This window comes from Capsicum annuum, chromosome 7 (genome assembly GCF_002878395.1).
Source record: "Capsicum annuum cultivar UCD-10X-F1 chromosome 7, UCD10Xv1.1, whole genome shotgun sequence".
Lineage (NCBI taxonomy): Eukaryota > Viridiplantae > Streptophyta > Magnoliopsida > Solanales > Solanaceae > Capsicum > Capsicum annuum.
Genome location: NC_061117.1, coordinates 225,616,832 through 225,638,688, shown reverse-complemented (window position 1 = coordinate 225,638,688; position 21,857 = coordinate 225,616,832). Strand labels below are relative to the sequence as shown.

At 35.3% G+C, this 21,857-nt stretch overlaps 3 protein-coding genes across 3 annotated transcripts; 1 reads left to right on the top strand and 2 right to left on the bottom strand.

Moving 5' to 3' along the window:
- Positions 1 to 3,035: 3,035 nt before the first annotated feature.
- On the bottom strand, positions 3,036 to 7,364 carry LOC107878835 (protein transport protein SFT2-like). Its single transcript, XM_016725985.2, has 4 exons — positions 6,892 to 7,364; positions 3,731 to 3,998; positions 3,531 to 3,635; positions 3,036 to 3,383 (listed from the first exon to the last, which is right to left on the bottom strand). The coding sequence occupies exons 1-4, from the start codon at positions 7,110 to 7,112 to the stop codon at positions 3,273 to 3,275; spliced, it is 705 nt and encodes a 234-aa protein (XP_016581471.2). The 5' UTR covers positions 7,113 to 7,364; the 3' UTR covers positions 3,036 to 3,272.
- Positions 7,365 to 9,646: 2,282 nt separating this feature from the next.
- LOC107878833 (heat shock cognate protein 80) lies at positions 9,647 to 14,182 on the top strand. Its single transcript, XM_016725983.2, has 3 exons — positions 9,647 to 10,008; positions 11,906 to 12,047; positions 12,168 to 14,182. Exons 1-3 carry the CDS (start codon positions 9,886 to 9,888, stop codon positions 14,000 to 14,002), a joined length of 2,100 nt encoding a protein of 699 aa, XP_016581469.2. The 5' UTR covers positions 9,647 to 9,885; the 3' UTR covers positions 14,003 to 14,182.
- A 593-nt stretch (positions 14,183 to 14,775) lies between these two features.
- LOC107878834 (calcineurin B-like protein 3) lies at positions 14,776 to 21,447 on the bottom strand. Its single transcript, XM_016725984.2, has 10 exons — positions 21,221 to 21,447; positions 19,607 to 19,686; positions 19,374 to 19,507; positions 18,789 to 18,871; positions 18,621 to 18,680; positions 17,020 to 17,128; positions 16,881 to 16,933; positions 16,126 to 16,206; positions 15,171 to 15,283; positions 14,776 to 15,085 (listed from the first exon to the last, which is right to left on the bottom strand). Exons 3-10 carry the CDS (start codon positions 19,474 to 19,476, stop codon positions 15,028 to 15,030), a joined length of 660 nt encoding a protein of 219 aa, XP_016581470.1. The 5' UTR covers positions 19,477 to 19,507; positions 19,607 to 19,686; positions 21,221 to 21,447; the 3' UTR covers positions 14,776 to 15,027.
- Between the last annotated feature and the right edge of the window lie 410 nt (positions 21,448 to 21,857).

Below are 21,857 nucleotides of genomic sequence, written 5' to 3'. Positions count from 1 at the left end.
ATGCAAAAAGAATCTATCTATCTATCTATATATATATATATATATGAAAAATATAATGATGGTATGTTTTGTATATAGTTTGCTAGATTTAATTTGAACCTATTGTCATATACCACTCCGTTCGCCTCCAAAAACTTATTTCGTTCGCCTATAAAAGTACCACCTTACTAGTCGAGCGCACGAGAAGACCCTGTAGAAGTCCTCCATCCATATGTTACCGACCTGACTATCCATCTATCATTGGAATCGGAAGAAACCGTTTTGTCCAACGTCTCTGACCTTGTTCTAAGAAGATCCACCCTCTGCGAGACAAAGATCTCGAATACAGTAGAAAAAGGATCCCTCTTAACTAACCAGTCAAGTAAAAGGATCCCGCTTACCCGCTCCCTTTTCCACCCATTGCTAGGAGCCTCGCCCTCTTGACTTGATATGAAAACATAGCATTACGATAAGTACTTTAAAGGCATAATACGTAGACAGGTGATAGACATCCTGACGTCACAGGAACTAACAACTAAACTTCGAACTTTGAATATGTTCATCTAAACATCAAACACTCCAACTTACAGAATGATTATTTAGATATTTTTAAAATTTATATGTCACGTCAGTATCAAATTCAATAATTGTTCAATGTTGTTCATATGGATGATGTATGGGCTTTTCTTGTCCAGCCCACTCGTGTGAGGAAGATTTTGACACTATAAAAAGGTGATTTGATAGTAGGTGGACCCTGCTAACAAGCCCACAAAATAATTTAATCATATATCCTCCATTTTGGAACTAGTGAAAAAGTTGGATAATAATGATAAATGTCTAATGAATTTAAAATTTTAAATTATATATATTGATATTATAATGATTTTTTATAATATATACGTGTTTTAATTTGGTATGACTAGGCTACGATAATTAAAATATACTCTTAATATAATATGATATTATTCGATTAACATCATTAAGTCAATATGATTTCGTTGATACACTGAACGGACCTTTTTCTCAAACTAAGTTTCATATAATCGATCACCAAGATTGTATGGGCTTATTTGGTAACTAGGTGTCATTCATATCATTCGAGTATTTATGACTATCGAGTCAACAAGTTTCGTTTTGTGTATGCACTCAAAGACATTAGGTCGAGCCTCACGTCATCTTCTCATCTTCGTATGTATCCCCCAAAATAATAGAATGCGATACTAGTTATTGAGCTTAAACAACCAAAAATACTTTTAACATAGTGTGTATATAAATATCGATCGATAAATATATAGATCACATGAATAATTTATGAATCGATTAGATTAAAATAAGATTGTCAAATAGCTCCAGCTTTAATTATTTTAGTGAATATGATATATGATTTGTGATTGGAGGTCATAATCATCATAATAATCAAAGTAAATATTTGGAGATTAATAACATTCATTGAATGTAAATAAGAAACTGAATTTCAGCAATCTTTTGTCTATATCTTGTTCCTTTTTTCCCTTTCTATTATTCCCTTCGTTCATATTTACTTATCTGCTAAATAGATTTTCACAGCATATCAAAAAAGATTATTATTTTTTTTCATGTTTTATTTTTATTATTAATTATTTATTCTTCAAATTGTTTTTCATCATTTTTTGGCTTAATAAGTATGACAAGTTCAAATATGAGAGGGAGTAGCTAAATGCCATAACTTTAACTTTTGCAATTTGTCCATCGTACGTGTTGCCTTTATTTGATCATCACATTAATTGGCCCTATTTTTTATTTTTTTTCTATATAAGATTAATTGATAAAACAAAGATTAGGCTGGTCTAAGGTCACTTTCAAATGTCAAATCATTGTCTCCAAATTGCACCTTTGTTGTCATAATCTTTCCTTAATTTCGGGCTTAGTTGACTAATATAATAGCATACATAAATGGGGTGTGACCTCTTCCATTAGAGTTCAATTATTATTTTTGTTGAACTCCTAACTTTTACCTAGAGACCTAACTAGTAATATTTTTATTTTTGATGATGATGAGTCAAAGTATGTGTGCTACAAAAAGAATTTAAAGGCAAAAGGGAACTAGCCTATTAAAATCATAGCTAAAGATGAAAGGAAAATCAAATGACATGTTACAAGGTATTTGGCTCACATTTACCAAGGACACTGAAAATGATTGTGGACTCCTTTTGATCAAAGTTGCTGAACCATAATGGAAAGCAGTAAGATAAACAGACACTTAGAATTTGATCTCGACTGATAAGTAAACATTTCAACTTTGAGAGTTTATATTTAGACACTTCAACTTGAGCTCAAGTGACGATTAAATACTCAAACTCATGCCCGCTAGGTCTCGTGATGTGACACATTATGCCTCATAGAAATGCATAAAATAAATGTTCAAGCATCTGGTAATTTTGGCTGTTGTTCCACTTCTCATTTTGTTGTCCAATCAAAGATTTCATGTAACATAAGTCGATCTAGGCCAGATATATACCTACCTACATCAAGATAATCTCACCTTTTATATTGAAGTCACCGTAATTAGGTTGAGGACACCATGAAAAAATCATACTTTGTATTGGAAGTTTTTAAAAGAATGTAGTATTTCAAATGTGTGCATGAGAAAAAATATCGTAGTTGATATTTGCAGAATAATTAGGCAAGGTCCTGCTTGCTGTGTATTGAATTTGAAGCTGTTTGCTTATGAACTGGACTGGACAATTTGTCTCCTGAAGCCCAAGTCCATCATTCCACTTCTAGCCAAGAAGAGAGCACTAACTTTACAAAAACAACCACATATCCAGTGTAATCTCACGAGTGGAGTCTGAGGAGGGTAAAGGCACGCATACCCTTACCTCATGCAGATAGAGAGGTTGTTTCCGAAAAGATCCTCGGCAAAAAGAGCACTAACTTTGATCATAGAAATTAGAAATCCGGTTTGTCGAAAGAGAAGAGTACAACTCAAATAAAGACTTCTTAGAGCTAGAACTTCTCTCAGTATGCTTATATTACAGCTTCCTCTTTTCCATTTTTCTCCACTTTGACAATCCTCGAGGACAATTCAGGATTCTTGTATATAAATTGTTGTCATAGAATACAAACTATAGAAACTGAGTAGTGCATGTGGCACAAATGTGGTGAGGCTTTAAAGGAGAGATTGAACTAAATTTGTCAAAACTGTCCATCATCGCTTCACTTCAAAGGAGAAACTATAGAATGTATACTATTGAACAATCATATAGAAATAAGCGAAAAAAACTGCTGAAATTTTACACATGCATTACAAGACTTCACCTACCAAAGCATTTCATCACTGAAGAGATCAAAGAAGACGAGAGAAATTTCAAGCCAGCAGATCCACCGGGAAAGTAAGATATTGCGTAATATGCTAATGCCATTACCTAAAATGACAGGGAAGTGTCAACTTTTGCTTTTACCATAGCTGAAAACTGGGAGTAAGAAATGCTCGAGAGGAGACAATAACTGCAAAAGGTGAAAGAAGAAACAGAACCGACAAGGGAGGAAAAGAACACTGAAAGTGTAAGTACCTGGAGCACCGAGAAGAGCACCGAAAGGATATAGCTATGAAGTGCCATGGAAACGTAGAGTGTGCCAATCATGCTACCCATGAATCCTAGCGTAAAAGGAAGTCTCTGGTACAAATGACGGGGTAAATTAAGAGTTAAGACGAAAATAAGCCCTATATACAGAGCACCATAGACCAGCAGCAAACGGAAAAAGAAAATACCTCCTTGGAAAACATATGAGCAAACTGATTCTTCGGACCCCTGAGTGCGAAGAATGACCCGATGATAAAGGAACACCCAAGAGTAAAGCAAATGGCAAATTTCTGAGGGACCAATACTATCACTGGAAGGAATAAAGTGAATGCCATGAAAATGAAGAAGACTCCGGTCGCCATGAATAGGCCAAAATACATGAGTGCTTTCCCAGAAGGAATGTTGCTAGTGGCAGACTGCAAGTTCCCTGGAATGTCTCTCACTCCTTTAGAAACCCTGAATAAGGATCAACAAACAACTATTATTCGCTCATCAAAACATCACTCAAAGAACTCAAAATGTCAACCCACTAAAAAAGCAGGGAAGAAAAACATTTGCAGTATAACATTTCACTGCATATCCACAGCTTCTCTCCACTCCGTGAATTTTATTTGTCTGAAATAAGTTAATATGGCATCACAATACAACAAGGAATAGAGAAACAAGGTTGGGAGGCTACAACGCAACCATAGAGAACTCCTGAAATAAAGACATGACATCGGGCACAAAAAGTATGACCTAAAGAAGAAATGACCTTCACATCATTGATGATGATTATGATAAAAGATCCTGACTTTCACAGCATTGATGATTATTATGACAAAAATATATCCATGACAAGAAGACTCTAATATGTGCAGGAAGAGGATTCTTTCTCCTATGTTAAGATCCAACCAGCTAACTACAATTTTTTGTGTTTTCAATACCTATAGTGTCCTCTTACTTGGTTGCAGAAGAACTATGTTTCAGAACATTGACAACGGTTATGATAAATAGTTATAACTAAGACTCCACCAAAAGAGGATTCTTCCTCCATTGATAAGTAATAGCCATTTAACTACAGATCTCTGTGGTTTCCATTTTCCAATACCCCTACTGTTATCTCACTCTTGCCATTCACTATGTAACTCCATCAACATGAAATTCTTTTACCTCCAGAAGTAGGCCAAGCACTATATTAAATGATGATCCCGCCTACTTTTAGCTTAATTTACAACTCTCATATATATTTGTAGGAAGGGAGATTTTTCTAGAGGAAAGAACTAACCACACAAATAACATTTGAACATCTAAACATGGTTCCAGCATTCTCCTCTATTTCTAGACAACTAGCTGCCGTCAGTGCGGTTGCACGTGTACTACAACAAACCCATACACGAGTACACTAACAAGTGAGGAACTACAAGCAGAAAAACTCACTCTGCTACTGAAATGTTTTTTGTAGTGGAAAAAACTGGCAAAACAACTGTTTAGGAACGGCCTTGTCCAAAGAAAGCATGCCATAATGCAGATGGACTCTTAGATGCCTCCTGCTCTTTCAAGAATGTTTATTGCCAAGTCAAAGGATTTCTTCTTAATCCATGTCCTCCAGCAACTTCAGTCGCATACTTTTGATCCCGCTGACAAGGTAAGCACGATGCTCTATTACCAGCATATGATAGCGAAGATCTGAAGGCCAATAAGCCTCCTGTTATTTCAAGAAAGTTTAGTGATAAGTGGAATCTTAACCTATTATTCCGTGTCCTGTTGCAACTTTAATCAAATATGTATGATGCCAGTGCCACTAACATGGTAAGAATTAATATTTTTGTGAAAGGCTTTAGCTTTTCAGTTATACCCTCTGTAATGATGTTTATGAGCCGTACTGTTAGAGTTCTGCAGCTGGTTACTTGAAGCAAGGCATTCTGAGAGCCCACAATTTCCAGTAGTTTATCAAAATAGATAAAATATTAGCTTGCACACCTTAGTGTTTTCCGCATTGCTAACGCTAACAGACTTTCAATCAGCAAGGGGAATTAGTGTCCGCGTATAAGTTAAAACATTGATTTCTATATCAAGACTCAGCTCTAGGTCCATCTTGGACGTAAGAATCAAGAAAAGTTTGTAGCTTGCCCATGCAACTCACTATTTAGCAATGTTGGCAAAACAATACTTGTTACGTTGCTAGGTTTGCCTTTCTTAGTGAGGTTAGATCTAGTAATAGCCATTATGTTAAAACGTAACTCTTTTACATCCTTTTTGCGCAGCGAGCAACAAATATAATTCTGTAGTTTCAAACTTCTAATTTTGCCAGTCTAACTTGTCCAACACTATCAAGAAAAAATCCTTGAAGCAATTCCTTTTTGAACAACCTATCTTTCAAAGTAATCACCTCAACAGATTCAAAGATGTCGTGAAGACTAAAAATCAAAGTCACGCTCAAGGATCATATATTAAAACAATGTGACAGGGTGCAGAAGGCAAGGAGTGCAGAATAGGGCAGAATGGAACTAGAGGAATAATTAGATTTTGGGATATATGTTAAAAGTTTTATCTCTAATGTTTTGTTTACCTGTTGGCATAACGCTTTCCTACACAAGTGGACTAGGTAGCATTACCAACAACAACAACTACGCCTCAATCTCAAACAAGTTGGCTCAACTGTATGAATCCTCATTGCTTCATTTAAACTCAACTCATATCATCATCACACCAAACCACGTAAAATCTTTATCTCCTTATTGTTTTTATTAAGTCATTATAATGCTTATTTGTTAGATTCATCACTATCCCAGACTCGCAATCCAACAGATTACAAATTATGTTTAACTAGGTGCATACACATATTTAGCAGGAAAAACTCACGAGTCATGAAAGCAAAATCAGAGCTAGATATCGTTAAAACGCTTCCACTGATTGACATAATGGATATACGGCCTTCGACAATATTCACCTGATGAGCTAAATTTTGAAGCTGGTTAGATCCAATGTCCATTTTCGTAGTCCATAAAGCATGACAAGAGGTTTGCCGCATCAACTACTCAGTGACGGAACCAGAATTTTCATTAAGAGAGTTCAAATACACGAAAAAGCCAAGGAGATTCAACATCTAGTATATATACACTATAATTAACTTTAACCTCATATATACAGTGTAATTTTCCGACTTGTCCCTACCTAGCTCCGCACCTGCAACTACCAAATCCAAACTATATCGTCCATTTCAGAACATTTTCAACAGAATCAACGAGAATTAACCGTAATACAGAACATTTCAGCTACAAAACAAATTATGAGCCAAAATTGGACTAATATTACCTATCATTTTCCTTCAAAGCACAAATTACTGAGCTACGAGAGAGCTACTTACACATTAAAAGTGCCGGAAACGGTGTCGTTAGCAGAACGAACAGCGGATTCGAGATCGAAGCTACCGATAAACGCAGTGGAACTCTCTTCCGATGATTTCGCCGATGCGTATGAATTCCAATCAGCTAACAAAGAAGGAGTTGAAGATGAAGAAGAAGCTTGTGATTGCTCAACATATAGATCACCGCCGCCGGTGCTGCCGGCTGAAAACCACTTCTGCATTTTTCTCCGGCGAGTCGATTACTGGTGTGGTGTGGAGGAATTTGAATCGGATCCAAACGGAGCTCCGTCAGCTCATTTTCCGGTTACAACTTCAATTATCTCCGGTTTCCAGTTTCCTTATTTATTACTACTCCATTTATTATTTTTAATTTTCAACCTTGGTCCTTAAGCAATATAATATCAGTGTATGTTATTATCATGTTAATACTAACTTTTTTCACTTTATCATTTTGACGTATAAAGAAAAAATGACGTTTTTTCTTATTTTATTCTTAATATTAGTTGTTGTTTTTTTAAATTAATTTTAAAATGCAATATAAATAGAGTATCATTTAATATGGATATTATAATAAAATAATTATATTATTAATTACTTTTTAAAATAAATATGCCAAATCAAAAAGTGACAAGTAAAAAACGAATGAAAGAAATACACTATTATTCACTCACGATATCATTTTGAAATTTCATTGATATGTTGTTGTTGATCCAATATGATTCAATTATCTAAGTAAAAAACAAAAGGAAAATGCATAATTGACTATTTAAATTATTCTTAACAATTAAATAAACATCGGTAAATACTTATTCACACTCATTATATACATCAAGCCAATATGTGTATGTTATGTGTTTAAATGTGAATTCGTTTTGTTTAACATAATTAATTAACATATATTTTATTTCATTAGATTACTTAACTATGATAAATTATATTAATTTGGTATAAATATTGGGTGTGGATAAGTCTTAATGTGTTCTTTAGTTTGACCTAGGTGGCATTTACACCTTCAATTTTAGACGTACACAAGTAGAAATAAATTATCATATAGAATTGAATAAGTAGATAAATGTATCCTACATGATAAATTCTTTCATTATCGTATCATTTACGGAAAGATGGGTATCGTATATTCGATCTCCGCCCCCCGTATGATGGCGGTCAAAAAGGGGTTTAGAAAATTGTGGCTGATTTGTTCTTTTATCATGTCAGCCACACTCTCGTTTAGTCGATCTTGATAGTCCGAATACAAAAAGTGTCTTAATCTAGACGCTCTCCAAGTTGATAGGATCCAAATGAAAAAAGAAAATACAATGATAGGATTTGCCATTTTTTTATTAAATAATTCAAAATCAATTGATCGGGAAAAGTCTTGTTCATGGTGGTAAGTGAGGGAGGATTTAGTAAAATTGTAAAAGGATAATGCCGTTTTATACTAATATAGTCCCGAGTTGATAATTAGAGTTAGAAGCTACATAGCTTCCTCCACTCACCTCCACGGGCGAATATAATCTACGCCACTCTTTCTTGGCTCATTTAGTAGACTATATTATAGTTCGTCATTCAGAAAGGCTCCGTATAGTTTTGTGGTGTAACGCTGTGGTTGTTCCCTTTCCTTTCAGTCGAGTGACTTCGTACCTATCCTTATTGAGAAAAAGGAGTTTCGAAGGCATCTTCCATTCAAATCGATTTTGGTTTTTCCATATCATATTTTGTTCTACCTCTTCTTTGATTGTGATTTACGTGTGCATCTCACGTGACTTGCCATATAGATCGCGTGTATTTACTTGTTCAATTATATAATACTTTCATAGCTTATTTATATACACTTAAAATTAAAGGCATACATATCATCTGAGGCTAAATTAATTAACACATTCATATATTATGCGAATATTAACTTTGTTGGTAATTAGATAGACACAACTACTTGATACTTTTACATAATTGCACAGTATTTGTGACTTACAATTATCAAATAAACAATTTTATTATTGTGTCTAAACAAACAAAGTTCTAGCACATCTTTCCATTTTAACTTGTTTTTATTTTACGACTTTTTTTTTCTTTTTGCTTAAAAGAAGTATAATACCACGTATAACAAATTATCACATGACAAAGACGTGTAATTTTCATACTAAAATAACATTAGTCAAGCGACGTAATAAAAAATTATAACCTTCTCTTAATTTTAAAGAGCCTAATAATATGCATTCCGAATTTTCTTACAATGTCGATTCGAGTTCAGATTAAAATCGACAATATGGATATTTGAAGTCCTTTGCTTTATCAATCCTAATTTTACCTAATTCATATTTAAATCAGTAACACGAGAATTTACAGTCCTATGCTCTGGCACATTTAATCTAAATCCCGTCCAATTCAGATTAGAATTACTAAAATGAGGATTTGCAGTCCTCTACCAATTCAGAATGAAATTAGTGGAATTAGGATTTGTAATCCTTTAATAATCTCAACCTTCTACACTTCAAATTAGTGGAATTAGAATTTGCAACCGAACTATTTTGCCTATTTAAAATAATAAGGTGAATGAAGAAATACATATCTTTTTATTTATAAAATTAATTAATTTCAACATTTAAAAAATATTTTTCATTTCTAAAATAATGAAGCCAATGAAGAAATACGTATTGTTTTATTTATAAATAAAATTATTAATTAATTTCAATATTTAAGAAATATTTTTCCAACACTTCAAATAAAAAGAAAATACAATTTCTCAAGTTGGGATATGTTATTTTAGGATAAGAAAACCGAAAATGCATAATTAATTAAACATTAAAGTACACCCGGCGCCTCTTCAACTCCAATAATTAACAAAATAATAATAAAAAAAACAATAGAAGGATCTAGAAACCCTAACTACACTTGTATATAAACTCGCTACAAAGTTCTCATCAACCCTCTCTCGCTTTCGAGTCCCTCTTGTGTTTCTTCTTCTTCGTAGTAGCAGGCAATAACAACAGTAAAATGGCGGATTCAGAGACGTTTGCTTTCCAAGCTGAGATCAATCAGCTGCTCAGTCTTATTATCAATACTTTCTACAGTAACAAGGAGATCTTTCTTCGTGAACTTATCAGCAATTCTTCCGATGTAAGGTTTTAAGTGTTTGTGTTTTTATCATCGCTCATAGCTATCTGATTTTTTGAAATTTGACTAAACTGTATCGTCTTTGTGTCTAGCTTGACGTGATCGGCTGGTCTACTGTAGATTAATCTGAGTTTTTTGGTTTACCTGTATTGTTTCCTGGATAGAATAGGTTGATTGGTTAATTTAGAGCAGCCTGAGGTTTTTTTAAGCATGTATTGTCTTGGTGTATAGCTTGACGTGATCGGCTGTTGTACTGTAGAGTAGTCTTGAGTTTTTTTTTTTTTTTTTTTAAATCTGTATTATTTCCGGGGTAGATTAGGTTGATTGGTATGATTCTATGTTATTTTGAAATTTGGTTAATTTAGAGCAGCCTGGGGTTTTTCGAAGCATGTATTGGCTTTGTGTATAGGTTAACGTGATCCTTTGGAATACCGCTGTGCCATTGGAGGTTGACGTGATACTGTAGTCTCATTGAATGTGAAATTTGTTATTTTAGTGTAGCCTGAGTTTTCTTGAGGTTTTTTATATGTGTTGTTTTGTGGATAGATTAGGTTGATGGATACTGTAGTGATATCATTCTTATGTTATTTTGAAATTTTATTAATTTAGAGCAGCCTGAGTTTTTTTTTTAAGCATGTATTTTCTTTTTGTATTGATTAATGTGATTGTTTGGAATATTATGGTGCCACTGGAGCTTGACGTGAGACTGTAGTCTCATTGATTATGAAATTTATTATTTTAGTGTAGCCTGAGGATTTTTATATGTATTGTCATCGTGGATAGCTTGATGTGATACTGTAGTTTCGTTGAATGTGAAATTTGTTATTTTAGAGCAGCCTGAGTTTTTTTTTGAGTTTTTTGTATATGTATAGTCTCTTGGATAGCTCAATGAGATAATTTAGTTTCATGTGAAATTTGTTATTTCAGAGCAGCCTGATTTTCTTCTTGTGGCTTCGTGGATAGCTTGATGTGTCATAACTCATCACTCTATGTTATTTTGAAATTTGATTATTTTAGATCATGTTATTCTAAAATAATCAAATTTCAAATCACAGAGAGTGATGAGATCATGTTAAGCTATACACGAAGAGGAAACAATTTTTTTTTCTTTTTTTGAAAAAACTCATGCTTGAGATCAAAGATTGCCATGCCTTCTGTAAAACTCAGGCTGCTTGCGATGGCGCCATTGTGTTCCAGAAGATCACCTTAAGCTGTGACCTCTTTTTTTGGTAAAGCTATAAATTACTAAAGCTCTATCTCCTTCAATCAACCATCTATAAATCACAAACTGACACCATGATGTTGTTAGTTTATGATTTGTAGATGATTGGAGGAGATAGAGGTTCAATAATCTATAGCTTGTAGAGAGATGTGTTCCAACCTTTTTTTTTTTTCACGATTACCAGTTTTAAAAAGATGTGTGCAACTTTTTTCTTGAAGAATTATGTGATGATTCATCTCATGAGATAATTGTTATTAATGTTGATCAGTGCTAGTTTAGTTTTGGAGCAGATTGGTTATGCATGATTTAGTGCACCCTTAACTAGTTAGGGATTGAATCTTAGTTATGGTTTATTTATTTATAGCAGCAACTCATATAACTCTATTGAGATGGGTAGAATTGTTATACATGGTTCTTGTAGTGGACCCTTAAGTTGTTTGGATTGAATCTTAGTTATTTTAGTTTATTTACTTAGAGAGGTAGCTCTTCGAATGTTGCTTTAGTGTTGAGTTTGGTTCCCTGGTGAACTTTCAGAGTAGTAATTCAGTATGTTGCTTGTTGAAGTCTTCCGTTAGTTGTATGCAATTATATTTTAGGATGTGTAATGCTTGTTTTTGGTTGGTTTTAATTGTATGCAATATCTGATATTTTATTATATTTTGGATTTTATATTTTTAGGCTCTTGACAAGATCCGTTTTGAGAGCTTGACTGACAAGAGCAAGCTAGATGGTCAACCAGAGCTCTTCATCCATATTATCCCTGACAAGACCAACAATACCCTCACTATCGTTGACAGTGGTGTTGGTATGACAAAGGCTGGTAAGTTGGAATGTTGAAATCTCTTGAAAGCTAGATGCTCAACATAAGCTCTCCATCCATACCATCAATTATTGATGTTTGTTTATATCTATGTGCTGATCTTCTTTGTTATATTTGCAGATCTGGTGAACAACCTGGGTACAATTGCGAGGTCAGGAACTAAGGAATTCATGGAAGCTCTTGCAGCTGGTGCTGATGTTAGCATGATTGGGCAATTTGGTGTTGGTTTCTACTCTGCTTACTTGGTAGCTGAGAAGGTTCTTGTGACCACAAAGCATAATGATGATGAACAATATGTGTGGGAGTCGCAAGCTGGTGGTTCTTTCACTGTAACCAGGGATACATCTGGTGAGAACCTTGGTAGGGGTACAAAAATTGTCCTGTTCCTCAAGGAAGACCAACTTGAATACCTTGAAGAACGTAGGCTCAAGGACCTGATTAAGAAGCACTCTGAGTTCATCAGCTACCCCATCTCTCTGTGGGTTGAGAAAACCATAGAAAAGGAAATTTCTGATGATGAGGAGGAAGAGGAGAAGAAAGATGAGGAGGGAAAGGTAGAAGAGGTTGATGAAGAAAAGGAGAAGGAAGAAAAGAAAAAGAAAAAGGTTAAAGAAGTTTCCAATGAGTGGTCACTGGTGAACAAGCAGAAGCCCATTTGGATGAGGAAGCCTGAAGAGATCACAAAGGAAGAGTATGCTGCTTTCTATAAGAGTTTGACTAATGACTGGGAGGAGCATTTGGCTGTGAAGCACTTCTCTGTTGAGGGCCAGTTGGAGTTCAAGGCTGTCCTTTTTGTTCCAAAAAGAGCTCCTTTTGACCTCTTTGATTCAAGGAAGAAGCCCAACAATATCAAGCTCTATGTTCGTCGTGTGTTTATTATGGACAACTGTGAGGAGTTGATGCCTGAATATTTGAGCTTTGTGAAGGGCATTGTGGATTCTGAGGACCTTCCTCTTAACATCTCTAGAGAGATGTTGCAGCAGAACAAGATCCTGAAGGTTATTCGCAAGAATTTGGTGAAAAAGTGTGTTGAGCTGTTCTTTGAAATTGCTGAGAACAAAGAGGATTATAACAAGTTTTATGAGGCCTTCTCTAAGAACCTAAAGCTTGGCATCCATGAGGATTCTCAGAACAGGTCTAAGTTTGCTGAATTGCTGCGTTACCACTCCACCAAGAGTGGTGATGAGATGACCAGCTTGAAGGACTATGTAACCAGAATGAAGGAGGGCCAGAATGATATCTACTACATTACTGGTGAGAGCAAGAAGGCTGTTGAGAATTCCCCCTTCCTTGAGAAACTGAAAAAGAAGGGCTATGAGGTGCTTTACATGGTTGATGCCATTGATGAGTATTCAATTGGTCAGTTGAAAGAATTTGAGGGCAAAAAGCTTGTTTCTGCTACCAAGGAAGGTCTCAAGCTTGATGAGAGTGATGATGAGAAGAAAAAGAAGGAAGAATTGAAGGAAAAGTTTGAGGGACTGTGCAAGGTCATGAAGGATGTGCTAGGAGATAAGGTCGAGAAGGTTATTGTTTCTGACCGTGTTGTGGACTCTCCCTGCTGTTTGGTCACTGGAGAGTATGGCTGGACTGCTAACATGGAGAGAATCATGAAGGCACAGGCACTTAGGGACTCTAGCATGTCTGGATACATGTCCAGCAAGAAGACCATGGAGATCAACCCAGAGAACTCCATCATGGATGAGCTGAGGAAGAGGGCCGATGCAGACAAGAATGACAAGTCTGTGAAGGACTTGGTTCTCCTGCTGTTCGAGACTGCCCTTCTCACATCAGGTTTCAGCCTTGAGGAGCCAAACACCTTTGGCAACAGAATTCACAGGATGCTGAAACTTGGTTTGAGCATTGATGAAGAAGGCGGAGATGCAGACGTTGACATGCCACCATTGGAGGATCCTGAAGCTGATGCTGAGGGCAGCAAGATGGAGGAGGTCGATTAAGTCATTAGTTAAATGGTTGATATTCTATGGTTCCTTTAGTATTCTCTAGTTTTTGTTTTACCTCATCAGCAAACAATATGTAAGATTTTAATGCCATTCGTTCAGAGTGGTAGTTCAATGTAGGTTATAATGCTCTTTTTGTTTTGACATTTGCGGTTACTATAGTTATTTTCTTGCCCAGCTCTTGTTTTCTGTGAAATGTTATACTCCATGCTGACTTGGTGGCACACGCCTAAACAAGCCTCGATGGACAAGTGAAACATCTATATTTTTGATTCGTCAACTGTTAAGATAGATATGACGCACGCTATACTTAGCTGATACCTATTCCTAGTTGATTCGTGTTCTATTTTCCTCTTTAGTTGTATCTGGTAGATCAGCCTTGCACAAAATTCATCCTCTTTGTCCGTAACATTGTTGTCGATTCAGATACGTAGATGTTGAAACACTTTTGTCTAGTGCAAAGCTCAACTCCTGAGGCCAATATTGTTGAGGACCTGGGCTGATGTTGCAGTAGGAGGTGGTCACAAGTTGCTCTCACATTTTGTCATTATAACCTCTTTGGTCTTTTAGTCGTACTTCCAAGTCAATTGTTCTGAGAGATTTATTGATTTGTACATAGTAAAGAGAACAGACTGTCCTGGCAGTCCAAGATTTCTCTTTAATGTTACATTAGTACAACAGAATCGACTGTTTACTGGAAGAGTCGAAGATTTATGGTTAACTTTCCATCTCAATGCACAAATCCAAGATTTAAATGCAAAATTATGGTGTGTACCAATAAGCACAGTTGCTATCATTCAATGGGAACTCAGACATCAATTCATAGGAACCAAATCACAAAACAACTACTCAAAAAAGAATCATAAAATCCTCAAGATGTCGAATTTAACATGGAGAAAATGGAAAGAGCAAACATAATGTTATATATTCCATGGGACCAAGCCGACTGCGATCCCCAGCAAACAAAAAGAAAACTAAGATATTACTTCTGCAAGCAAGAAACTCTTCTTCTCAATACCAAATCAGGTGTCTTCAACTCTTGAGTGAAAGACAAAGCTCGGAAACGTTGTAGTAATGTCCCTGTTTAAAGGAGGGAGCAAATGAATAAATACTAACGAAACAAAACAGCTACATAAAACATATTCATATTCTTTGTGTCACCTACTTGAGATACTGGAGGGTCATATTCTTCAAAAGCGAAGGATGTCGCAAGACTAAGTTTCTCCATTCCTCTTTATCAATCTTTCCGTCATGCTTGGTATCAGCTTCTTCAAAAGTCTGGCAAAACACGGAGAGATTAATAAATCAGAAAAAGTTCCATCTTATTATTTTATTGAGAACGGTAACACAGTCCCATCACAGTTTTTTCTTCGCTATGAGGAGAACATGGTGGGAAGATGAAATGCGAGCGGAGTTTGTCCCGATGCATATGTAAACATGCAATTAATTCGACGTAGAAATTAGAATTAAAATAAATGAGCGATCTTTGTAATATCTATCAACAGATCCTAAACTAATTTCAGCCATGTGGATACTTGAATCACTGTCAGCATCAGGCCTACACAACGATTAAATGCATCTGGTTCCTTCCTTTTATTTTAACATAGAAGGATATTTTGGTGTGTTAAAACATAAAAATCCTGAGCCGCACTACCATACACTAACATAAGTTGTCCAGCAACCAACTACAACATGTACCCAGCGTAATCTCACAAGTGAGGTCCGGGGAGGGTAGTGTGTACGCAGACCTCATCCCTACCTTGGGAGGTAGAGAGGTTGATTTCATTGGACCCTCGGCTGTCCAGTAACCAATTATCCAGTAAAATAAGAAAAAAAGCTATCAGATTATGGTAGCCTCGGGCTCGGAGCACTGAGAGCGTAGACTTTCCCTTAGGTCTAAGTTTAACATCAGTCCTTGAGCAAAGTCCAAAGGATATGTGATGGTTCTTTTCCCAATAGGTCTATGTCACCCAGCCATCATAAGAGAATGAGATAAATTCCAAGCGAACATAAACTATAGCAACATAGATAGTTAGGCAAAAGACAAGGAGGTGAGGCAATATTGTTGTGTCTGACTTATACAGCATGCAAAAATAGTACTTTCTAGGTTGATGAAGTACCTTGTCAATTATGCTCTCTATTACATCGTCTGAAAGGTTCATGCCAGACTCAGCAAGAGTAGCAACCACCATTTGTTTTACCTGCACCAATGTTGTTAATAAGGCTCGCAAAGAGACATCAATGAGGTTTCATAAATAGAGTAACTAAAACTGGAGCATTATAAAATAGGACGAGAATATGAAACATTCAACATGTTATGGCGGTCGGTAATTGAGAAGGCTAAAATGTTAGGTAAAGGTTATGCCTTAATGAGTAAAGGAACAGTTGTTAGAAGTTTTTGTCAATACACTAAGAAGGTAAATGTAGGAGAAAAAGGAAAAATGATACACGGAAAGAAAATCAGATTGGCAGTGAAGTCGTGTTCAAAAGAAAAGGAACGGAGGCAGAAATATAACTAATAACCCTTGTTGCTCGGACTCTTCAAAAATATTGACGGATGTGTGTCGGATTCTCCTAAATTAGTGTATTTTAGAAGAATCCAACATGGGTGCGGCATTGAAAGTGAAGAGTCCATGCAACTTCGCTAATAACAGTAAATCAGATTGAAAGTGAAGTCGCGTTTAAAAAAAAAAGGAAAAGGAATGGGGGCGCAAAGATTACTAATAACTGCTGGGCTTTGGTCACACATTTAACTTTTCTTATCATATAATTTAAGAGATACGTTAAATGGGCCTAAGAGGTAACCAAATTATCCCAGATTAATCACTTCCAAGATTAGGGACAGTTAATCACTTCCAAAATTAGGGACATTCACCTCTTGTCTCTCGATGAAACCTTGTTGCTTGAGATCATATAGCTGAAAAGAAACTGCAAAAGTAGTTTACCATTAGAAGCAGTCGAGACTAACTAGAATAATAGTCAAGACTCATGAGTAATGGAAGCATAAAACGTACACTCAATCTTGTCATCAATAGGTGCATTTGGATGAAAAACCGAGAGTGCGCGAGCAAATTCCTCAAAGCCCAAGATTCCGTTGTGCTTTGTGTCAAACAAGTCAAAAACCTGCAATTCGATGGGTCAGAGTAGGGAGAACAAAGATGTTAACGTCCACCACCATCATCGAAGGTACCGGGTAACTCTTATCATTTAAGTGGATATCCTATATTAAAATATATAAGGTAAAAACAGAATATAACGGATAAAAATGAAATTGGTAACCTAGATATACTCACTCATATGAGACTTGTAACAATCTTAAGCTTCGTGTCCTTCCTACTTCCTTTGCTGACTATCTATTGTCATATTTTTTGAAAGTATTCATACCTTTGTTTAAAATAGTCGGTCTCCTTTTGAGTCATATCTACAGTCAATATTGCTATCCTTTTAAGTATATCTTAAGTTAATCTTCGTGGGACCTACCCAAATCACAATTGTATACCTCATCATATTCGGCAATAAGTAACTTAAGGAGCACTCTAAAAATGCTATGACAATCAAATTTATTATATGCGCTGCTCAAAGAGAGTACAAGAAGCATGGATGTACTTCCTCCATCATGTTTCCTTCTACAATCTCATCACTTGAATTTTATGAACGCCAAATCTATGATTCTCTTAATTAAAGAGAAAAAACAACTTGGTAATGTACTCAGGGGGCAAACTTCCTGAACGCCACAAGGAAGAATGCTCTTCATCTTTACTCAGCTTGCCTCACTTCCTCGTTCCAGTCTGAGGTACCTCGCATGGTATAGCACTACAGAACTAGTGCTTTGCAACAGTCTGGATCATAAAGTGATACAAGCCAAATCGGTGTCAACCTCCTAAGATCTATGCCCCGAGGTCAACACAAGGGAGTCCAAGCCATGACCAACTCAAGGATGCCAAGAAGTGTTTGGAGTACCCTTTTAGAGCTCCCACTAGAACAATATCATGCGTGGATGATAGCTTGGAGTCTACGAGGTCCAACGAAGAAAAGGAAGGGCATATGTGCCGACATGTGGCCATTTGGCATTTAAGGGTCACTTTTGGGCCCACTTGGAATTTAGGGTCACTTTTGGGCCCATTTTGTAATATATATAGCACATGGTATTAATAGCTAGATTTCCTCTTTTTTTTTTTAGACTTAGATGATTTTGGATGAACTTACACTTGAGAGTGTCTTTCAAGCTTGTTAGGAGCTTTGTGATTGTCTAGAAACGTTGCTTGTGAGGTTGTTCAATTCCTCTCTCAGTCTTCGTAGGAGATAGGTGTTTGTGGTAATCAAAAGAAAGGACCTCGAATTTAATGTATCTTTGGGTTGTCTTTCTTTATCATATTCTGTTTATCTATCTATTTGTCAATTTTATCATCTTTCCTTTATTATCGTTTGATTTCCATACTTGGGTTTCATTTCCGTATTTTGCCTCGTATCATAAAGAGTAAAATGACAGCCATAGAAACTGAAAATCAATTCACTAAATAAAATACTTGAGAATAGATCTAATTTTCGATGGCAACGTTGTTGAATCTTTTAATTGGGATTACATTTGAACTAACAACAGCTAAGGAGCACGTACCCTATCAGCGAACAAGCTTTCTTTTTTATTTGTCTTGAATAGTGCCAATTGAAACTCTTCCTGCAAGATAAGATACAAAATTAAAATCCAAAAGAACAGCTGAAGATTAATACATATTAGAACACTTATGCTAGTTTCCTAGTTGTTAGGAGAATATGCAACACAAACCTTGTTGATTAGACCATCATCAATCACTGCACTGCTAATCTTCTTAAAGAGCTCATAAAGAGCTTCAATCTCACTGACGCTAACTGCAACGAGAAAAAAGATTATGTAGGCTCAGTTATAGTACTTCTACTAGTGCAAAAGTCATGTAAGACTAACAATCTATGGGTTATGAAATGCGATACCAAGATCATAGTTTCAGATCATTTATGACAAGAACAACATAGCAAACCCTTATTATAGATCAAATTAGTATCATATATAGTTTCAGATTTTCGAATATCAATGTATTACATATTGAACAGCTTAATGAGCGTCAATTCTTAAAAGTTGTGGAAATTCCATAGGAAGGGATCGGTATCAAACATTTTTGGAACATCCCAATATGGAACAAGTGTCTTATAATTTGGGTCAAAAGCCGTTTCCATAGAGCCGTACTAATAAACTTTGAAATGTAGGCCGAAATCATCAGAATAGAGTCATTGAGAAAAAGAACAAGCTCAGAACCAGATAGACTTTGCTTTTGTTATTTGCCATAATCATTATATGTTTCTAGACAAAGATAAAAAGAATGTCCAAGTAGCATACAAACTGTCTCTCGTGCAAGGATCTCAGGATCGTCGAGGACCCCTGATTGCTTAAAATCAAGATCACAACACCTCGAAAGGTAAGAACCTAAGCACTGCAGCATGGTAGAGTCTCAGCTTCAAAACACTCCATATCTGTTCAACAAATATGACAGATGAAGGAGTCAAAAATCCATTATAATTGGGTCATTTGTAACGGCGATATATCTCTAAGACATGAACAACAAAACTAACCTTTTGACCATTCTCTGTTTTGTCTATGTATGAACCCAAACTACTGAGTTTCTTAAACCTATCTATATGCAGCGATATATCTGCCAAGGAAAACACGTGAATACACAATTAATTTCCATAAATGTCTATTGAAGCTGATAAAAGAAGCACAAAAGGACACCCACTAATTCCTTCAGAAAGGTCAAATCTTTCAACTTAAATATCAGTATTGATTATCCTCTTTTCATGCAATATAAATTCCGCAGAGTTATTATCACAACTTAATATATGTTTTCAACTTCAATAAAGATGAAACCACTTCACTCTGGTTCCATCATCCGAACAAAAAATTGAAGCATTGAAACTTTTTCCTCTTCTGCAACTAATCATTCTGCAATCCCACTCCCCTATCCTTCATTCTGCTAATTGACGTATAGTTCACAGATTTCAGATTCAACATGCTGAACTTCTTATCGGTACTAATGTGCAAACTTAACACTGATACTAACCCCAAAGATCGCCAAAAGATCATTCTTCTATAAATATAAAGGAAACAAAAATCCAACTAATCCCCTCCCAATAAGCAATACATCCACCTTGATGATTAATTCGTAAACGAATTAAATGAGAATTTACAAAAACAACTCGGATAATCTGGTCGCACCAAAATCACATTTCCCAATAAGCAATACATTCAACTTGATGATTAATTCGTAAACACGTAAACGAGAACTTGCAAAAACAACTTGGATAATCTGTTCGCGACAAAATCACATTCCCTAATCCAACTATTAAACTCCCAATAAGCAATACAGCCACCTTGATGATTAATTCGTAAACGAATTAAACGAGAATTTTCAAAAACAACTCGGATAATCTGTTCGCGCCAAAATCACATTCCCTTCTGCAGATAATCTGTTCGCGCCAAAATCACATTCCCTTCCGCAGGGCTCATTGAATGATCAGGATCGAATTCTTGAAAAATTGAAACTTTATATCTTAACTCAAATTTCGTAACTTTATTGACTAAACAACAAAATTAAAGAAACCCCACATCAAATTACACACACACACACACACACACAGAGAACAAAAAAACACTTGTATATCACCACATCCCTTCTGCAAGGCTCATTGAATGATCAGAATTCAATTCTTGAAAATTTGAAACTTTGTATCTAAAACTCAATTTTCAGCTTAAATTTCAAAACTTAAACAACAAAATTAGAACAACCCCACATCAAATTACACAAAAGCACACTTGTACATCACATAAAAATTTCAATTGAATTCTTTAAAAATTGAAACTTTATATCTAAAACTCAAATTTTAGCTCAAATTTCAAAATTTTATTGGTTAAACAACAAAATTAGAACAGCCCCACATCAAATTACACACACATACACACACACACACACAAAAAAAAAACACTTACATATCACATGAAAATTTCAATTGGATCAAGAACTTCAACTAATCAATCAAACAGTCTGATTCATCTAACCAAACAGATCTAATAATTACAGAAAATTAACAACATGCAAATCTCATGTTCAAATCCCACCAGAGACAAAAAGATAAAAAAAACACTACTTAATTTTTTCCACCTGTTCTAGTCTCGGTGGATAAAGTTACCTGATATTTATATTGTTATGGGAGGTGTCAGATATTTCAAAGATTTAATCGAGATGCACGAAAACTGCCCCCACCACCATTGAATTTTGAGATGATTTGCAGAATCAAGAATGGCAAGAGGGTAAAAAAGGAAAAGGAAGATAGAAGCTCTATTAACCTTTTTATTCGGACTTTTTTGTAATTTGTAATAAGTTTTGTCCTTGTCGGGAAATAAATTTTATATTTATGGGTTCTTGGATGATGGCCCAAATGTCTTATATTTGGGCCCACCCATGTTTGCCAGCTGTCAAATAAATGTTAATATCAAATATTTAAATGAGGAATAGGAAATATAACTGCGAAATTAATTCTAAGAATAAATTTATTTCATAATAAAATTACAAGATAATAAATTCGGGGATCATAACGTTGTTTCTATTCTACATTGAGCGTGAATAACAATTCACCAATAACTAATCTCAAAGTAAAATATTCCGAGATAACTTATTCACAATCAAACGAGCCTTTACAGTGATATTAGAATTAAGAATTATATTAGCTATTATGTTATTGGTGTTTAATTTTTATTATTCTCCTACTTTCTTATCGGTTTATATTATTATTTCCTATTGTTTTCTTTGTTTCGATTTTCGTATTA